Source organism: Labeo rohita, chromosome 8 (genome assembly GCF_022985175.1).
Source record: "Labeo rohita strain BAU-BD-2019 chromosome 8, IGBB_LRoh.1.0, whole genome shotgun sequence".
NCBI classification, from domain to species: Eukaryota; Metazoa; Chordata; class Actinopteri; order Cypriniformes; family Cyprinidae; genus Labeo; species Labeo rohita.
Window position 1 is genome coordinate 28,934,223 of NC_066876.1, and position 16,701 is coordinate 28,950,923.

Below are 16,701 nucleotides of genomic sequence, written 5' to 3' on the forward strand. Positions count from 1 at the left end.
GTCATAGGAACCCCACCAAAAAAATGCTAATTTTACTCTTCAGAAAGCAATTTTTACCAAGGGAACCAGTGTTTTTATACATTTTTATTGCTTTATACAATGTATGTAGTATTTCTTATTCATTTTTTTCTACTGTAGTTTTTTGTCCTATTGCTTGTAATTAGTTTCTTATTTTTATTTAGTTTCTCATTCTTCTATATCCTTAGAAAATTGAATGGCTGATACAAATGCTGAGATTCTCTCCAGTTAGTATGCCGAGCTGATTGGGTTTATTAATTGTACCGATCAAACCAATTTGAATAATCAAGGGTACATGTGCCCCTCATTGCCTGTTGTGGACACGGCCACTGTTTGTTTACAAGCACTGAACCTGGACTCATAGCAACCACAAAGAGAAGAAAGAGCGAGAAGAAGAGATAGATAGAGTGAGAGAAAGTGAGGACAGGTTTTTAAAGTGTTATGATGATAGAAACACAAGTGTTTTTCTGTTCTCTGTCCTCCTAATGTCTGGCACATGGTCACATATCTTTAATACCTTTAAAGGGCACTTGCCTCTTCTGAGAGCACTTCACGATCCATGTCTTTTCCACTGTCAGTGCAACATAATTTGTTTGTGCTTCTTACAATGGGACTATTGTTCTTAACTGGGTTATAGAAGAACGTCATATGCAGTATGTTAAACTTTAGGATTATATTACAAGGGATTATGATGATCTGGGCCTCCAGTTCAGGCGAACGTTACTGTAACTTGCATAAGTTGCCTTGCTGATGTTTGTTTAGTCATTTCTAAGAAAGTTAAATATTGACTCACGCATCAATAAATCATCTGTATATTGACACTGCTTATATAATGACATGGCTTTATCATAACAGCAGTTACTCACATATATTTATAAAGACACACTGTCGTTTAAAAATTCGTCAGTAGGATTTAAATATTAAAATGAATACTTTTTGTAGCAAGGATGCATGAAATTGATCAAAAGTGACAGTAAAGACATTTATAATGTAATAAAAGATTTCTAATTTAAATAAATGTTTATTAAACAGCATATCAGCATATTTAGAATGATTTCTGAAGGATCATGTGACACTGAAGACTTTGCATCACAGAAATGATTTGCATCTTAAACTATATTTAAATAAAAATCAGTTATTTTAAATCTAATATTTCATATTACTGTTTTTACTGTATTTTTGATCAAATAAATCCAGTCTTGATAAGCATAAAAGTTAACTTTTGAATGTCATTTGACCCACAATGTGTAAAAAGTATTTTTTTTTTTTTTTTATAAAAGCAAAAATCCACAAGACAATCATTTTACACCCCTTAACTATGGTAAAATCACTCTAATGCATGGTTTTTTGTGTCATATTGCGTTATTTGATCTTAGCTAGCAATCAAGCATATATTTAAACTCTGATCCGTGAGTAAATGTTGTGACGTATGATGTGCCCTTTCCCTTGTAATATTTTATAATCTTTGTTTTGATTGTCCTTCAGTGTTGACGTATAATAAATAACAGTTTTGTGGTTCGTTTCTGCATGAGCTCTACTGGCTTGTTTTCGCTCACAGTGGATTGTGTAATAGATCTGGATAGCAGTCTTAGGGCGAAGTGACACGCAGGTGTTAGACGCTCCTCAGACAGCAGCTGGTTATCAGGAGCAAACATCCACACTTTCTCTGTGTTTTACCTCTCTGCAGGCCCACCGATATCAACATGCTGGCACAGGGCGAATGGCACGAATGCTGTAGAGTCACAGTCTGCTCTTGACTCTGAATAAGGGCTCAGTCTTGCCGTTTGTGTATGCAGACAGTCTGAAAGGCCATTATTTGTCATTTACACCGACTGTGAGGCCCTGCACTCTGTCTGCTGACTTTACGATGCAACCGTTTATTCAGTGCTGTGGATGCAAACACACACTTAGGTGGTCACAAGATCGACTAGAAACAATTCTGCATTGTTCAGTGAGAACACCTGAAATCAATCTTTCATTAACTACTAAAAGTACTATTAAAAGTAGTTTCTGCACCACTAGGTTTACAAACAAAAAAATAACTAAATTTTTATCTCTCTCTTGTGTCATTAGCTTAGTTAGTCAATAATGCACGTGTTTAATATATTTAAATTTTTTCCAATATTTTAAAATTATTTCAAATATTTTCAATATTTTAAAGAAAATATTTGATAAAAAATACACTGGGGTCGATAAGATTTTAAGTGAAGTCTCTTATGCTAAACAGGATGCATTTATTTAAAAAAAATACTAGAGCTACGAAACGATTAGCTGCGATTAATCAGTTCAAAATAAAAGTTTATGTTTGCATACTATATATGTGTGTACTTTGTATATTTATTATGTATATAAAAATACACACATATATGTATATATTCAAAAAATATTTGTATGCATTGTACGTATTTGTACACAAACACAAATTTATAATATATATAAATATAAATATTTTAGATATAAATGTAACATTTTTCCTTAATATATACATGTATGTGTGTATTTATATATACATAATAAATACACGCAGTACACACACATATAGTATGCAAACATAAACTTTTATTTTGAATCGATTAATTGCGACTAATCGTATTGCAGCTCTAAAGAATACAGCAAAAAGAGTTCTAATATAAAATATTACTACATTTTAAAATAAATGTTTTAATATATATATGTATATATATATATATATGTGTGTGTGTGTGTGTGTAATAATATGTGTTTTAAATTGAATTTTTTTCTTGTAAATGTACATTTTAAATAGAATTAATTAATTATTAATTTAATTAATTAAATTAATTAAATTAATTAAATTAATTAATTTATTAATTTAATGACACATCAATAAAAGTACACATTAATAGCAATCAATAAAAACAATAAAATACAAATTAAAATAATTACAATCAGTACAAGTAGTTAAACAACAAAAAATCATTTAACAGTACAAAAAATCTTAATGGTCAAAAGAAAAAGTCTTTCTTAAAGGGGACATCGGTTGCCCATTTTCCACAAATTGGTTTTCCTTGGATTCTCTGGATTCTTTAGGGTCTTTGTGAAATGTCTGCAACAAACTTTTGGTTAAAATTCCTCAATGGTAGTGTAAAATGACATCCTTTTTTAACTGTTCACAGTGACCTGTTTCGGTGCATGTCTCTTTAAATAATAATGAGCTCCTGCTCACCCCGCCCCTCTTTCCTTTTTTGTGTATTTGGTGGCACGTTACCATCAAAAACAAAACTTAATTCACTGCATCCTCATGGGCTCTAATGTTGGGAGAAAATGTTCACAACTGTCTGAGGGAGGAAATATGCTAAGACGGGACAGTCTGTCAGCGGTTGTGGGCGGAGCCTGTTCAGTATGACATCATACTGCTCAGAAAATCAAAATGGCTTGATAATTGAAGCTGTTTTGCAAATTAAAAAAAGGATTTTTATCATTGTAGGGTGGTTGTGTCCACACACTGCTTAGACACAATTATATGCAAACACCATATAAAAGGGAATTTTGCATCCGATGTCCCCTTTTGGATTCGAAATATGACCTTGACAGGTTTTTGTGACATTCACCCCATATATCTTGTTTGTTGTTTGCCATTACACTGTTTGGTTTTTTTAACCACTGCCACACTAACTAGAACATACCCGTTCCTATGCTCTGGTTGACAGGACCATCATCCATTCTGACCCTGACCTCTGCTTTCCATCCGGTCCACATGACTGAGCCAAGCAGCAGCGTTGAACAGCAGACTAACACCTGTGTTCTCAGTTAAAACAAGGTAAACCCTAATTGCATCATATTTTATGAGCGGAGCCACACATTTTCTGCATTTACAAGCCACTCTATTACTCTGGCAGGAAATCCTGTGGTCCGTGTCGGGCTCCTTTGCAAATCTGATGGTTTACAGCTGGACAGCGCCTGAGGATGTTATTTACATAGGCTTAGCTTATGGCTGGGAACTAGACTTGTCTAACTTTTAACTCTTTATTGCTTCATGTAGATGTCATCGGCCAATGAGAATGGAGTCAGCGGGTCTAGCAATAACAGTAGAGAGAAAACATACAAAAAGGTAAATTGTTTTTTATTTATATTCACTTTTTATCCACCCCTCAGAGGCTACAGAAGATACTTACATGTTTCCCAGATAACAAAATAAGCTAACTTTACCCTGATCTTCAAATTCAAAAAGTTTTCACCCCCCGCCTCTTAATGCATTGTGTTCCCTTCTGGAGCATCAGTGAGAGTTTGAACCTTCTGTAATAGTTGTAGTAGTCCCTCGGTTGTCCTCAGTTTGAAAAGATGGATCTCAAAATTGTTGGAAAGGGTTCAAATACACAAAAATGCTGAAAAACCAAAGAATTTGTGGGACCTGAAGGATTTTTATATATTCAACTAATATTTTCTTTTGTGGACTATATGTAAATATCTTTTACCTGAAATATCTTATTCAGATTAGTACTAAACAAAAAATAACGTGCATTTTGTATGATTTCTGTTATTTTGGTAAAATAATTAACATTTTGCAGATTCTGCAAGGTGTACAGTATGTAATCTTTTGACTTCAACTGTATATATATTTATAGCAAATGGACTACATATACCAAATTACAAAAAACAAAGTGCATATGTAGACATATGAAAAACAAAACTAAAAATACTCTGCTTACTTGTCAATGAATTTTCCAAGGTAGAACCTCTGATTCAATGACTTTGTACTTCACTTATTACATCACTGTGTCGCTGCTTGTTGATACACCACAAAAAAGATCAACGAATTGTCTGCCAACACCTCTTGAGTAAAGAATGAGTGACTTTTTCCCATTTACCTTATTTTCATTGTCTCCAATGACAAGTGCAGCATGTTGACAATGTCCACCCTCCCAAATGTTGGTATCAACAGAATCCTATCAATGAACTTTCCAAAATTCAAGGATTTTACGGTGTTGTAAGACTACAAACGTCATGACAAAACTCATGCAGTGGCTGATCTAATACTTCCAGTGAGCCTTGCTCAAGAGTTTTGACCCACAAGTGACATTTGTTTAACAAAAGGAGATTTAGGAGGCAGGTTTAGTCTTGTGCGTCTAAAAAAATGACCTCAATAAATTGTTTCAAAATGACTTAAGTATGCTAATTTGTTTTTCTTTTCATTACCGATATTGTTACAGACTACTTCATCTGCCCTAAAAGGAGCTATCCAGCTTGGCATTGGTTATACCGTGGGGAATCTGACCTCAAAACCTGACCGAGATGTGCTCATGCAGGACTTCTATGTGGTGGAGAGTGTGTTTTTACCAAGGTATGAACAGAGGACAGTGATGCAGATATAGCTGGCTGTGCATGTCATCCGTGTTAAAGTGATCTGGAATGAGGAATTTTTTTTCACAATTTGCTCTTTGCTTTTTTCAAACAAGGAAATCTTAACATCAGGGCATCTTGCAGTGATTAATCACACACAAAAGACAGTGTATCATGAGAACAGGAAACTTGAGCTCATGCTAAATGCTACACACAGTTGATTCTCACTTAGATGATTCCCAAAAGGCTCTTTAGAGCGAGCAGGGAGTTTATACAAGATTCAAAGGGACGACATGGGTCCACTAGCCTGACTTCCTTATTTATAGAGTCTGATTCTCCCACTAGGGATTGCACTCCAGTTGCATGTGCTCGCCCTTAGTTTGAACCAATTTGACAGCCTATGGTTGCGCTTGAGTGTACTACTTCCTGTATTTTGTGTAAACTTTGTGAAGCTTGCTATTTAAAAAAAAAATAAACTAAGCATTATGCAACATTTGAATGAAATGTTGCATATTGTACATAAAATACATATTGAATATTGCATATATGTGACCCTGAACCACAAAACCAGTCATAAGGGTTAATTGCTTTCCTTTTAGATTTATTCATCATCTGAAAGCGGAATAAAGAAGCTTTCCATTGATGTATGGTTTGTTAGGAAAATATTTGGCCAAGATACAACTATTTCCTTCAAAAGTTGTCCAAATGAAGTTCTTAGCAATGCATATTGTTAATCAGAAATTAAGTTTACAAAATATCTTAATATCCTAATGATTTTTTGGCATAAAAGAAAAAATGATCATTTTGACCTATACAATGTATTTTTGGCTATTGCTACAAATATACCCCTGCTACTTGAGACTGGTTTTGTGGTCCAGGGTCACATACATGATGTGTATTTGAATGCATGTATATGCATACAGAAGCATATATGATTTGTATTGCATTTGCATTCATCTCAAAGTGGAAGTGAGTGTGACTTACAGTAAGTTACAGTATACACTACCATTAAAAAATTTGAGGTTGGTAAGATTTTTTATTTTTAGAAATAGGTCTCTTATGCTTACCAATGCTGCTTTTTATCACTATTACAGTGAATAATTGTGAAATATTATTACAATTGAAAATACCTGTTTTCTATTTAAATATATTTTAAAATGCAATTTATTCCTGTTATGCAAAGCTGAATTTTCAGCATCATTACTTCAGTCTTCAGTGTAACAGATCCTTCAGAAATCTAATATGCTGATTTGCTGCTAATGAAGCATTTTTTTATTATTTTGAATGTTGAAAACAGTTGTGCTGTTTAATATTTTTATGGAAAGCACAATTTTTTTTTTTTTTGGCGTAATAGTATTTGTTTGAAATAGAAATCTTTTGTAACATTATATATGTATTTCCTGTCACTTTTGACCAGTTTATTGCATCCTTGCTGAATAAAAGTAATTATTTAAATCGTACTGACCCCAAGCTTTAAAAATGGTAGTGTATTTTTAGTATAGTAAATAATATGCAAAACAGATGTAGGTTATTATGGATACTCACATGCTTTAGACGCACTTGGAATGACAATTGAATAAAATTAAATGACAAGTGCGTGATTCACATTAGTGAATCATAAACATTTTATTTGATTATGGCTCTATTATGCTTATCTATGTAACAGAAATAGGACACCGCAGGCAACATAGAATGTAGATGATTATTAAACAGGAATGGCTCAGACTTTGATATTGTGGACTTTATAAGGCATATAATCAACCTTAATTTTACATGTGCTGATTAAAATGTCAGCCTACACTTATTTTGATTACATAATCAGTCTAATTCTTTTGTATACAAGCATATATTACTCAGAAGCATTTGTTATTCATTTTAAAGTCTTTATAATTTGCTTTACACGTAAGGTAATCAGGCACTCCCTATACTACAGATGTGCTATTCTGAACATATTTACATTTATGCATTTAGCAGAGTGGTTTTATCTTACATTGCATTTACACTAAACATTTTATTAGTTCTTGGAATCGAACCCATGACTTTGGAGTTGCTAGAATTGTGTTCTGCTGTTTGAGCTTCATAAGCTGTATTGGCAAAAACAAAGCTGTCTATGAGTCTACGAGACAGATTTGCACATGCAGAAGCCCCATTTTTCAGAGTTAGGTCAGTCGTCTGCCCCTCATCAGCCTGCTATTGTTTTGGTTCATAGAGCAAAGCTCCAATTCAGAGGTCAGTTGTAAATTTTGGATTGGGTTACACAATGAGCATGGACTGGGGTTTAATAGTCTGCAACAGCTAATGCTTGGAAACTCATTTTAGTGCCCTAAAAAAACAGCAACTCACTAACCCACTTCTGAGGGATCACAGATACTTGTTGTTTATTGTGTATTTTGAGCGATTATGACATCATTCGGCCCATTTAAGTCACACTTTTAGGAATTACTCAAACGGGGTTAATCCAAATACTAATAGCCTGCCTCATAATAGCAAAAGGTGAAAAATGAGTTACATTTCATCATGTGTAACTGATGTGACTGACCCTGGTCTATAGTTCGTGTAACCGTTAATAGAGAAAGACTTGGACCTCCTTGTCCTCAGGCATTGGTTTCTTTTGTGTGTCTCTGGAAAAGATTACCTCTGGTGTTTACTGCTGGTGGGTCACATTGCAACAGGGACGCACTCAATGGAGCTCAGAAAGATCAAATGTGTCTCTGTTCCTTGGGCATAAAGAAGCATTTAGGTTAGGTAACAGTTTCTCACAATTTCTGGTTTTCTCCCAGGATTACGTTTGCAGACAAACCCCAGATTCTGCCCAGAAGCCTCTTACATTGGAAAATGTGATGCTCATTAATGCAACACAGAGTTGATTTACTTATATGCTGTTTTTATGATGCATTAAGTAAATACTTTCACTTTTGCAGTGAGGGAAGCAACCTGACTCCAGCACACCATTATCCAGACTTTCGCTTCAAGACATACGCACCACTGGCTTTCCGCTATTTCCGGGAGCTGTTCGGGATCAAGCCAGATGATTACTTGGTAAATCACACTTTTCGATTTCTATTAGTTTTGGCCACTCTTTTTTTTTTTATTAAAGTTAACATGAAATACAGTTTGTTAAAGGGATAGTTCACCTCAGAATGAAAATTCTGTCATTAATTACTCACCTTCATGTCCTTCCAAACCCGTAAGACCTTCTTTCATCTTCGGAACACAAATTAAGATATTTTTTATGAAATCTGAGAGCTTTCCCTCCATAATCTCCTAAATGGTGGCGGGTGGTGACACAGAAGAGAATCATTGTTAAATAAAGTTATTTTTTGTTTTTTTTTGGCACACAAAAATTATTCACGTACCTTCATAAAATTACAGTTGAACCACTGATTTTATTGATGTCCTTACTACATTGTAGTTCCCTTGCTGTCTATGAAGGGACAAAAAACTTCAAATTTCATCAAAAATATCTTAATTTGTGTTCCAAAGATGAACGAAGGTCTTATGGATTTGGAACGACATGAGGGTGAGTAATTAATAACAGAATTTTCTTTTTTTTGGCTGAACTGTCCCTTTAAAACACGACTGTTTAAAAAGTTGATTTCTGATGGATCATGTGACACTGGAGTAATGGCTGCTGAAAATTCAGCTTTGCATCTCAGAAATAAATTACATTTTAAAATATATTAAACTATATAGAAAACAGTTATGTCAGACTGAAATAATATTTCACAATATTACTGTTTTTACTGTATTTTTATCGAATAAATGCAGGCTCGTTAAGCATAAAAGACTTCTTTCAAAACCTGTACATGTTTTAAAACATTTCAAAACATATGCATGTCTTATTTTGCATGATATATCATTGCAAAGAAAACAAACTCGCTCTCTAAACAACTTTTATTCCATTTCCCTCCAACCATCTGAGTGATTTTAGTTGCAATTTAACCAATTGTTAAAGGAGAAGTCCACTTCCAAAGCAAAGATTCACATATAATATACTCCCCCTTGTCATCCAAGATGTTCATGTCTTTCTTTCTTCAGTCGTTAAGAAATTATGGTTTTTAAGGAAAGCATTTCAGCATTTTTCTTCATATAATGGACTGATATGGTGCCCCAATTTTGAACTTCCAAAATGCAGTTTAAATGCGGCTTCAAGCGATCCCAAATGCAGTTGTAAAAGAAGCATAATTTCTTTACGAAAATATCTTGGATGACAAGGGGGTGAGTATGTTACATGTAAATCTTTGTTTTGGAAGTGGACTTCTCCTTTAATAGACAAAATTGAGCACTATTGTTAATTTTTTACTTGATAATAATATTTATCTCAGAAATACATCATATTACAAAAATAAATCAGGTTGCCAACAGTATTTTTTGTTGTTGACTTTAATAGTCAACTGCTATGGCTCTGCTTAAACACAATTTTTTTACCTCCATATTAATGCCAAGACTATTATGTATCCCGTTCACTAAAACTCCCCTCTGTCGTAACAAAGCATCTTTGTGTAAATTAAAGTTCAGTGGCTGCTTACATCAGGTGCCAGTAAGACCGACCAAGAGTACTACTGACCCCTGACGAACGTCACCGCTGCACCTTGCCAACTGTGACTGGCAGGAGCTCCGAATCGACATCCTCATTAGTAAATTCCCAGCAGGGATTTGCGGTTTGATGTGTTCTCACTATGTAAGAAGTGTCCTGGCACATTGAGGTGTTGGAGGTGTACGTTTCCCTGCACTGCAACACTGCCTCGCTCTGACTCGCAGCCACTGCAGTGGCTCTGCAGCATCTCTGCAGCTCTCGTAGAGTTTGATCTGCATGTGTGAGTTAGGGTGGATGATGCTGATTGGGCGTATGATCTCAGTCAAGCTGTTAATTGCCTCCTCTGCTCTTTGACATCTAATGGCCTTGTAATTAGCCCAGTAGAGCGGTATTGCTCCCAGGTGCCTGATCGTCTGGTCTTCCTTTGTAATTTGTGAACTTGCATTATATCATCCCCTGTTATGAATCTATTGTGCGGCGCCTTTAGCGAAAAATGTTAATTATAGTGTGTGCAATGCAATGCAGATCCTGGGTTTATGATGCATATAATGACAAGGGAATACCTGTTTACATAATACCATTTAAGAGTTAACTTTTTTTTGCATTCTACATTTTGCATAGGTGAATGGGAGTTCCTTTTTATTTGCATTTACTATGAACACACTTAACTTTTCCAGAAAAATCTGCATGAAGTGACCAAAGCACACAGTAGCAGTACATCTATGCAAGTTCAGAGTTCTTATAGCTCAAGGGTAAAGCATGGCAAATGCCAAAGTTGTGTTTTCTATTCTCAGGGAACATATATGGGAGATTCTACAGAACTGCTGTCCCACAACCAAAAAACACATTTAAAAAGCATTTAAGTATTCAAATCTTAGATGTTTATTAAGATCTTCTATTATCTAGTGAAACCCACAATAATATTAAAAATATGAGTGAGCTTAATATATATAAAATCATCATTTATTGGGTACTTTCAAGTGAGAGGTGGCTGTCCCGAACCCTAATGCCTAAATTTCAACTTATGAAAATTATATTTAAATTTTTTTTTTACCATTGTTGTTTTTAAAAGTATCTTTTTGATTCTTTGAAAAAGTGAAGTTCAAAAAAATATTTTATATTTTATTTGTTAATTGTGAGACTATATTTTTCATTTCACTACTGAAACAGTGTATTTTTTTAGTCCAGAGACTGAGTTTAACTACACCCCTACATTTATGATCAGGAGTTATTTATGTCACTCTCTCTCATAGCTACAAGGTGTGAGTAGATTTTGAGGTAAATGTGTTCAAAAGTATGAAAAATCTGTGTGTAACTTTAAAGAACGCCACTACCGAAGTGGCGTTATTCCATAACATTTAGTTTTTAAAAGTGTATGACTGTTCAGAGCTGTGCTAGCTTACCATGTGCTGATTAACATCTTTGAGCTGCGTTCAAAAGTGTCTAAAATTGTCACTACCAAGACAGTCACTACTGAAATATTTGGTGGTGTTTTGGTAGTGACATCTTTGTTTTTTTGAGTGTTATTCCATAAAATTGTCACTGCTGAAACATTTGGTGGCATTTCGGTAGTGACATCTTTGTTTTTTTTTGAGTGTTATCCCATAAAATTGTCACTACTGAAACAAATTGATAGTGACATCTTTGTTTTTTTTTGAATGATATCCTATAAAATTGCCATTACCAAAACATTTGATGTCATTTTGGTAGTGACATCTTTGTTTTTTTTTGAGTGTTATCCCATAAAATTGTCACTACTGAAATATTACGGTAGTGACATCTTTTTTTTTTGAGTGTTATCCCATACAATTGTCACTACTGAAACAAATTGATAGTGACATCTTTGTTTTTTTTTGAATGATATCCTATAAAATTGCCATTACCAAAACATTTGATGTCATTTTGGTAGTGACATCTTTGTTTTTTTTTGAGTGTTATCCCATAAAATTGTCACTACTGAAATATTACGGTAGTGACATCTTTTTTTTTTTTTTGAGTGTTATCCCATAAAATTGTCACTACTGAAACATTTTGATAGTGACATCTTTGGGTTTTTTTGAGTGTTATCCTATAAAATTGTCACTACTGAAACATTTGGTGTCATTTTGGTAGTGACATCTTTGTTTTTTTTTGAGTGTTATCCCATAAAATTGTCACTACTGAAATATTACGGTATTGACATCTGTTTTTTTGAGTGTTATCCCATAAAATTGTCACTACTGAAACATTTTGGTAGTGACATCTTTGTTTTTTTGAGTGTTATCCCATAAAATTGTCACTACTGAAATATTACAGTAGTGGCATTTTTGTTTTTTTTTGAGTGTTTTCCTGTAAAATTGTCACTACATGAAATATTACGGTAGTGACATCTGTTTTTTAGAGTGTTATGCCATAAAATTGTCACTACTGAAACATTTTGGTAGTGACATCTTTGTTTTTTTTAGTGTTATCCCATAAAATTGTCACTACTGAAATATTACGGTAGTGGCATTTTTTTTTTTTTTTTTTTGAGTGTTATCCCGTAAAATTGTCACTACTGAGACATTTCGGTAGTGACATCTTTGTTTTTTACCAAAACAAGTGTTATCCCATAAAATTTTCACTACCGAAACAGTCACAACCGAAACATGAAACGTTGTTTCGTCAGTGACTAAAGGAAACACATAATCCTCATATTTGGGTGAAATAAACAAAATTTTAGTAGTGTTATGCCATTTTTTTTTTGTATTTTAGTATGTTTTAGTATGCAAGTTAAAATTTAGTTATGTGATGTGGTCGCTACCAAAACCTTACTATCACTACCGAAACATTGGATATTTTGTCAAACATAAAGTATGCTGAATTATCAGCTAAGACGTTATGATAGTTTTTGGTTTATTGTATATTCAAACTAATGAATCCTTAAAAGTAGAAAAGTAGAAAGAACATGGTTAAAATAGTTGAAATGTTTAAAAGTATTCTCATAGGTTCATAAAATTACGGTTGAACCACTAATGTCACATGGACTATTTTAACAATGTCCTTACTGCCTTTCTGGGCCTTGAAAGTGTCAGTTGCGTCACTGTATATGTAGGGTCAAGAAAGCTCTTGGATTTCATAAAAAAATATCTTAATATGTGTTCCAAAGTTGAACAAAGGCCTTACGGATTTGGAACTACATGAGAGTGAGTAATTAAAGTTTTGAGTGAGTAATTAAAGTTTTCATTTTTGGGTGAATTATTCCTTTAAGTCCTTTTGTACAAGGATACACTACAAAATGGAGATGTTTTGTACTGTAACTGGGAATTGAACATTCAAATGTCTATGTAAAGTAGAAGTAAGGTCTAAAATGCCATAGGAAATGACCAGGCTAAAGATGAAAGAGTGATGTTTTATGCTCTTCCGAGTTTGTTGTGCACATTTTGGTAATTATGTAGATAGGGCAGTGGAAGCGCATGCTAATTAAAAAGCCCAACACACGCGGGATGACACGCAGTCCAAATGCAAATGTCCATGTGTTTGGGCTGGAAGTACAACGTGACTGTTGACTTTCATTAGGCAGGGCTTGAATATGACTGCCTGGCCTCGGTTCAACACTTTCCTCATGCTGCTGCTGCTGCCTCCTGGCCTCCTCAGGGAACCTCGCCAGAAAACTCAGTAGAAATGTTTGCTTTAAAACCTCATGTTTGGGTTTTTTATGCAAGCCCAATTAAACCACGAGACTTCCAGGCAGTAATAAGCCGATCTTTCAGTGTGTAAGGGAAACTTTTGTATACTGCAGCCATTCAGTTTGGTGATGTTTTATAAGTCATGTTTTATGAGTAACTCCTTTCTTTTGGGTTTAGTCTTTTTTGCCAGTTTTACATAAATATGAATTGGTGATTAGGGGTTTGAAGCATAATTAAAACACAGGTAAAAATAGATGCTCTTTTGTAAAGGTCCCAGAGTACCTCATTATAAATTGCATACACTGTTTTTCCAAAGTCTTGTGCATTTCAGACGCCCACTTTTTTAAGCAGCCTTGGTTTCCATTCATTTTCTTCATAGGGGCTGACATAAGTTAACAAAAAAATTACTGTACAGTTAAATTAAAAATGATATACACTACCAGTCAAAAGTTTATGAACAGTAAGATTTTTAACATTTTTTTTAGTCTCTTTTGCTCACCAAGCCTGCATTTATTTGTTCCAAAGTACAGCAAAAACAGTCAAATCTTGAAATATTTTTACTATTTAAAATAACTGATTTCTATTTAAATACATTTTTAAATATAATTTCATTAATAATTTCAAAGCTGAATTTTTAGGATCATTACTCCAGTCACGTGATCCTTCAGAAATCATTCTAATATTCTGAGTCGCTGCTCAAAAAACATTTATTATTATTACGTTGAAAACAGCTTAGTAGAATTTTTTTCAGGTTTCTTTGATGAATAAAAAGTTCAGAAGAACAGCATTTATCAGAAATAGAAATCTTTTGTAACATTATAAATGTCTTTATCATGACAATTTTGATCAAGTTAAAGCATCCTTGCTAAATAAAAGTATTAATTTCTATAATTTCTTTAATTTTTAAAATTATACTGACTCCAAGCTTTTGAACGTTATAGCTTATAATGTTACAAAAGTTTTTTTTATTTTAGATAAGTGCTGATAATAATAATAATAATAAATATTTATTGAACAGCAAATCAGCATATTAGAATGATTTCTGAAGGATGATGTGACACTGAAGACTGAAGAATAATGATGCTGAAAATGTAGCTTTGATCACAGGATTAAATTACATTTTAAAATATATTCAAATAGAAAACGGTTATTTTAAATAGTAAAAATATTTCAGAATTTTTCTCTTTTTACTGTACTTTGGAAGCTTGCAAATGCAAGCTTGGTGAGCAGAAGAGACTTCTTTTAAAAAACATTAAAAATCTTACTGTTCAAAAACTTTTAACTGGTAGTGCATACATATTTCTATTTTATTTTTTTAAAATTTTTTTTTGTAATTTAATTTATGTTTACTTCTGGGCCAGTACTGTTATGCTCTATTTAAACACTCATAATATTTCACGTTTTAATGGATTGTTTTTGTTATAATCCTGCAGTATTCCATTTGTAAAGAGCCCCTGATTGAGCTGTCTAATCCGGGCGCCAGCGGCTCGCTCTTCTACCTGACCAGCGATGATGAATTCATCATCAAAACCGTTCAGCACAAGGAGGCCGAGTTCCTGCAGAAACTGCTTCCAGGATACTACATGGTAGGTCTCAGTAGAGTCAAGACTCATTCATCTCCTCAGTGAAGAAAGCTGAGCAAAATACGGTGACTCAGTAGTATAGATTGTTCTGTTCTCACTCATCTGTCTATTTTAGAGGGTTACTACCGGTGCAGGTTAACTTTTTGTGTGTGAAGTGAGCCATAAACATTTTTAATCAGCCAAAAGTGCTTTGTATATAAAAAGTATTTTACTGACATAAAGGACATTTAGAGTCAGGTCATATAAATGTCCTCTGTGTCTCTTTTTCCAACCTTTTCAGTTCAGTATTATGTATAAACATCATTGCTAATAGTCATGAATAGCTGACTAACAAACCAGATTTTTCTGTTGCATAACTTATGTCAGTAGAATTGAGTGTTTGTACAAACTCAGCAGTCTGACTTGCTGTTATAGATCAAAATTACAGGTGAAGCATGAAACCAAAAAGGTTTCTCGAACTGCCTTTCATTGGTTGAATTGTTATCCAGTATTGTTGCACTAGGCTGGTTGAGATGTTCACATAAACAGTAGTGTTTTTGCTAGCATCAAAGAGCCGTAGTATGACTTAGTTGACTATAAATATTAAAAATTGAAGAATGTATTTAAAGATCACAAAATAGCATTTCCTATTAATTAAAGCTGTTTCTCTTCCTCAGAACCTCAACCAGAACCCAAGGACTCTGCTTCCCAAGTTCTACGGCCTCTACTGTGTTCAGTCTGGAGGAATCAACATACGTCTCGTGGTTATGAACAACGTTCTGCCTCGCTCTTTAAAGATGCACTACAAATATGACCTGAAAGGCTCCACGTACAAGAGACGGGCGTCACGAAAAGAGCGGGAAAAGGCCTGCCCCACATATAAGGACCTAGACTTTGTGGACATGCATGATGGCTTGTATTTTGACACAGAGACATATAACGCCCTCATGAAGACGCTACAGCGGGACTGCCGGGTGAGTGCTACTCTGTTTTGACATTTTCATTGAAAAAAATGAGTGGTGTCTGCTTGTGCATAAGTTGTGGGTGGTTTCCAATTTTGTGCAGTGTGTGTCTAATAGAGTATAAAGCAATTTGGAAGCAAAACAACAACAGGGTTCTGATATGAATCACAAGGAATCATGAGGTGGATAAAAAAAGGCATTTTATACATTTGACTGAGTTTCTGTGGTGACCAACCTTGATTTGATCAAACCTGATAATCTGTCCCGTGTGTCACCACAGTGTGGGATTACAAGATATCTAGTGATAAATCATGCACTTAAGTGTATCATATAGCTCATGTTACACTGGAATGAATGTTAACAAAAACAGGGCCATCAAAAATCGTTATCTCAAATTTCTATTTTGCACTTTACATTGCTAAAAATAGGCTGTTTGCGGAACAAAACATATGAAGGGAACCATTACTTAAAATCAGCAGTGATTTGAACAATTTTCTAAAAAGATTGTGTTAAAGAATTTGTATTTAAAATTGTAAAAAATTATTCATCTCATTAACTTTTCAATCTACAATATCTGTTTAAAAGTTTTTTTTTTAATTGAAAGAAGTCAATATTTTTTTTCAGTAAAGACAAATTTAATTGATCAAAAGGTGATAGTAGCTGCATTTACTTTTTTA

At 34.0% G+C, this 16,701-nt stretch overlaps 1 protein-coding gene across 2 annotated transcripts in view; it reads left to right on the plus strand.

Moving 5' to 3' along the window:
- pip5k1bb (phosphatidylinositol-4-phosphate 5-kinase, type I, beta b) overlaps positions 1-16,701 on the plus strand; it is a 54,363-nt gene that overhangs the window by 10,699 nt on the left and 26,963 nt on the right. For both annotated transcript variants that reach the window (XR_007828275.1, XM_051117454.1), the window contains exons 2-7: positions 3,687-3,796; positions 4,019-4,087; positions 5,187-5,317; positions 8,238-8,355; positions 14,934-15,086; positions 15,740-16,036. Coding sequence is in view for 1 of the 2 variants with exons in the window: in XM_051117454.1 (XP_050973411.1) it covers positions 4,019-4,087; positions 5,187-5,317; positions 8,238-8,355; positions 14,934-15,086; positions 15,740-16,036 (768 nt within the window). In the remaining variant the exon portion in view is untranslated. The remainder of the gene's footprint in view (positions 1-3,686; positions 3,797-4,018; positions 4,088-5,186; positions 5,318-8,237; positions 8,356-14,933; positions 15,087-15,739; positions 16,037-16,701) is intronic.